This window comes from Canis lupus, chromosome 10 (genome assembly GCF_011100685.1).
Source record: "Canis lupus familiaris isolate Mischka breed German Shepherd chromosome 10, alternate assembly UU_Cfam_GSD_1.0, whole genome shotgun sequence".
NCBI lineage: Eukaryota > Metazoa > Chordata > Mammalia > Carnivora > Canidae > Canis > Canis lupus.
Window position 1 is genome coordinate 990,085 of NC_049231.1, and position 4,408 is coordinate 994,492.

The window sequence follows — 4,408 nt, forward strand, 5'->3', positions numbered from 1 at the left end:
AACTCACCCTTGTCTCTGTCATCCCATCCCCCAGGAGTCTACTTCCTCCTCCTCCTTTTACCTTTCATCTCCTGTCCCTTGGGCCTCCCAGAATGGGGCCACAGGAGATACTAAACACAGTAAGGTGAGCTCCTCTCCTCCCCCTACAATCCCCGTTTCCTTATTCCATTTTTGTCTACATAGGTAGACAGAGGCAAACCATTTCCCACTCACACTGAGATTCTCTCTCCTGATGCTGGAAATGTTTTATCCAAAGGAAAGTTACCACAGAGTCATAATATTTGAATCAAAGGTTTCATTGGGCAGTTTTGAATAGTTCTAAGGGAAGGGAGACCTCTATCAAGGGTAAGTTACTCAGAGAAGGGTCAACCTCTAGGGGAGGCCTTAAGGACCATCTGTGTGGTCAGCCATGTCCTCATTCTGACGTCCAAGTTGTTCTGGGACCCTCCACCGGGGTTGGGGCAGTCCCAGATTTGGACCACCCCCCACTCCCACGCCCAACTTCACATTCTCAGCTGTTTCACTGGATGTTGCATCAGGGAGGGTGATGAAATCAGTGTCAGCGGATTTTACCCATGGATGCAACAGCCTGAAGGACTGGCCAGGGTCACTGACATAGCGCATCTCAACTCCTTAGACCTCCTGGACTTCCTAGCTATGGGACAGGGGTTAGGTGTTAGAATATCTAGCCCTTGCTTACCCTGGCATCCCAAAAGAACTACTGCCTGAACCCCACAGATCCTATGAAACATTGGGCCACTAAGGCTGAGGAGTCAGAAGGTTCTCAGCAACAATTCTCTCCCTCCAAGAGCCCCCAAGCCCTCCTAGTCTCCACAATGAGGCCTGAAGTGGGGGCAGAATATGTTTTATGGCATTATATGGCTTCCCAGTTCACAAAGTACCATCGAGTCCATTCTCTTCCAGGGAAAATAATTGTTCTCAAGGGAGAAAAAGAAGCCCCCTGGTTCTTAGAGGGCACCAGGTGGAAACCAAACTTCATTCCAAACAGCTCGCTATCCTATTGGGAAATAAATGAATGCTTCTGTTTTTGATTTTTCTCAGGCAGGAGGTAAGGAAATTAGGTGCTAGGGGGAAGTATATAGCTTTGAGAGGCAAAAAGATGAGGGAAAAGTTAAACAGGAAGGAACTTGAGACTAGATTCATTTAAATATTCGTTCCTCCTACCCCCACCCCCTCTACAGCCACTTCGATTCATGGAGAGCATTACACATATGCCCCATCCCAGGCCTCCAGCCACAGCAACCACACGTCTCATTTCCCTTGGAACTAAGGCTGCATACCTGGGCTCCCCACGGAGGGGGATGATGCAGGGAGGGGAATCCCACCTGCTGTGAGTCACCTGCTAGTATAAAGGGCGGGTCTTACAATGCAGGGACCTTAAAAAGAGACTCAGAGACAAGGGGAGAAAAACAGCAGGAAGCAGTTCAGAAACAGAACAGAAGGAACCAAACCAGAGACTCACAGAACGGACAGCATCAGGCTCAGCACAGGGAAGTGGGCAGAGATTCCACAAGGACCAGTGCAAGGCCCAGAGCCAGCCAGATTTGAGAAGCAGGCAGCGAGATGCTGGGAAGCAGGGCTGTGATGCTGCTGCTGCTGCTGCTGCTGCTGCCCTGGACTGCTGAGCCCCGGGCTGTGCCTGAGGGCAGTAGCCCTGCCTGGATTCAGGGCCAGCAGCTCTCACAGAAGCTCTGCACGCTGGTGTGGAGTGCACATCCTCCCATGGGACATGTGGTAAGTGGCAGGCTCAGGCACCAAACAGGAGCCTATCCAAGCTCTTCAAGGATGCAGTGGGAGACTCTAGCTTTGGAGGAAGCTAGAGGGTTGGAGGTCATCAGAGAGTAAGAGAGGACAGGGGAGTGAGGTTCTGGGGAGAGTCATGGGCCTAGTGGAGTTTGAAAACATTTCTCTTATCTCTTTAATCTTCCCATTCCCTCCTGCATTCCAGGACCTACCAAGAGAAGAGGGAGATGGTGAGACTACAAGTGATGTCCCCCGCATCCAGTGCGGGGATGGCTGTGATCCCCAAGGACTCAAAGACAACAGTCAGGTAGTAAGATGAGGGTAGACCACAAGGACGAGGGGACTGGTACATCATTGGGTATTGTGGTGAATTAGTAAAAGTTCGATCTGTCCTTGTCCGTTCAGCCTACTGTAACCAATATCACAGACTGGGTGGCTTATAAACATCCAAAATTTAGTTCTCACTGTTCTGGGGGCTGGAAGTCGGAGATCAGGGTGCTAGCATGGTCAGGTAAGGGCCTTCAAGACTGCAGGCTTCTGGGATCTGTTTGTTTGTTTCTTTTTTTTTTTTTTTTTTTTAAGATTTTATTTATTTATTTATGACAGACACAGAGAGAGAAAGAGGCAGAGACACAGGCAGAGGGAGAAGCAGGCTCCATGCAGGGAGCCCAACATGGGACTCAATCCCTGGTCTCCAAGATCACACCCTGGGCTGAAGGCGACACTAAACCACTGGGCCACCGGGGCTGCCCAGACTTCTGGGATCTTCATACAGCAGAGGGCCTTGGGAGTTCCATGGGTCTCTTTTAGAAGAGTACTCATTGAGTTCAAGAGGCCTCCACCCTCATGACATCATCACTTTGTGAAGGCCTTTCCTCCTAATACCATTATGCTAGGGGATTAGAATTCAACATCTGAATTTTGTGGACACACAAACATCCAGACCATAGTGGTGTCTAAGAACAAAGCACTGGGTGGGTCTTTGGTGAATGGAGTAGGAAGAAGGGATGTTTTCTTTCACTGCTTTCTTTCCTCCCACCAGTTCTGCTTACAAAGGATCCACCAGGGCCTGGTTTTTTATGAGAAACTGCTGGGCTCAGACATTTTCACAGGGGAGCCTTCTCTACTCCCTGATGGCCCTGTGGGCCAGCTTCACGCCAACCTCCTGGGCCTTAGGCAACTCTTGCAGGTATGAACTAGGGGCCTGGAGAATGGGGGCTTGCAGGTATCAGACATGACTGGACGAGGGACTGGACGGTGAAGGATCTAGAGTTCTGATTGTGTACTGTATCCTTTCAGCCAGAGGGTCACCACTGGGAGACTGAGCAAACTCCAAGCCCCAGTCCCAGCCAGCCATGGCAGCGCCTCCTCCTCCGCCTCAAGATCCTTCGCAGCCTCCAGGCCTTTGTGGCTGTAGCTGCCCGGGTCTTTGCCCACGGAGCAGCAACCCTGAGCCCGTAAAGCCAATGGCTTAAGGATGGTACCCAGATCTCCATGGCTTAGCAGTGCTAATGAATCAGCCCGGGCACCTGTAAGCCAATAAGTTATCAGTCCATTAATTCTAATGAGACTTGCATATGTTGCATACTGACCTAGGACAAAGTTGAATATTTATTCAATAGGAAGGGAAAACTTAAGATTATTTATCCTCATGGCAGCAGCTTGGGGAGGATTATTTATTATATTTATATTGAATTATGTACTTTTTTCAATAAAGACATATTTATGTGGATATCTGAGTCTGATTTCTAGGCTTGGTTGGGAAAAGGAAAAAGAGGGCCAAAGGACTACTGTATGCATCCTTCTACTCTGCAGGGCTCCAGTGGACAGGGATATATTTTCCTGACCTACTGGTATATACATAGAGTATCAAGGATCTTTTAGGTCTAGATCCTGGCATAGCTAAGCAAGCTGAATCGGATTACAAAGGGTTAAGAACATGAGGAAGCTGGGCCCCTAAATGTGACTCCTTTTGCCACCTGACCCTGTGCCTCCTTACTTTCTTGGCCAAGAGTGTATTTGGCCAAAGACAGGAGTCCCGATAACTGCAGGATCAAAAGTCAGAGCTGTTTTGAGCAGAAAGGGTATTCTAGGAAGATGGTGGTAAATCCCCCAAATTAATGGGATTCTCCCTTAAGGACATCTGTGAGCCCCATCGGAGGGCCTGACTACCCAAGGGGAGGTAAACTATCTTTGAAGCAAAGAGAATGGGGAGGCTACTGTGATCATTTCCCTTCCTTTTCTCCATAGTCACAACATTAAAAAAGCACAGGCTTTGAAGTCAAACAGAACCAGGCTTGTATCTTGGCTTTGTCACTAAACGGCCAAGTGACAATGGGCTAGTTCAAAACTGCCAATTCTAGAACCGTACCCATCCCCCCAACTTATATATGGATCACAGACTTCTGGAAGAATCTAAGGGACAGGAAAGGTTGTTCTAAACAGGGGGGTAAAAATAAATAAATAAAATAAATAAATAAATAAATAAACAGGGGGGTAAGAAAAAAATTACAAGGGAGTGCCTACTGGGGTGAGTGGAATATGGGTCCTGATTTGCTGACCTTGATCTTACATGGCCTGCTAGTGTCTCCAAGGACATTAGTCTTTGTGAGCAGAGAAGTAAAGAAGTTCAGAGAGGAAACAC

General features: G+C 48.4%; 1 protein-coding gene across 1 annotated transcript; it reads left to right on the plus strand.

Moving 5' to 3' along the window:
- The first annotated feature begins 135 nt into the window (after positions 1-135).
- On the plus strand, positions 136-3,496 carry IL23A (interleukin 23 subunit alpha). Its single transcript, XM_038549687.1, has 4 exons — positions 136-1,755; positions 1,970-2,071; positions 2,807-2,953; positions 3,064-3,496. Exons 1-4 carry the CDS (start codon positions 1,585-1,587, stop codon positions 3,223-3,225), a joined length of 582 nt encoding a protein of 193 aa, XP_038405615.1. The 5' UTR covers positions 136-1,584; the 3' UTR covers positions 3,226-3,496.
- Positions 3,497-4,408: the final 912 nt, after the last annotated feature.

Bases quoted from the DNA above. Each gene is read 5' to 3' on its own strand.
- IL23A (XM_038549687.1), top strand. From the start codon at position 1,585: ATGCTGGGAAGCAGGGCTGTGATGCTGCTGCTGCTGCTGCTGCTGCTG. The intron at 2,072-2,806 runs GTAGTAAGATGA...TCCTCCCACCAG, and splicing joins GACTCAAAGACAACAGTCAG to TTCTGCTTACAAAGGATCCA. The intron at 2,954-3,063 runs GTATGAACTAGG...GTATCCTTTCAG, and splicing joins GCCTTAGGCAACTCTTGCAG to CCAGAGGGTCACCACTGGGA.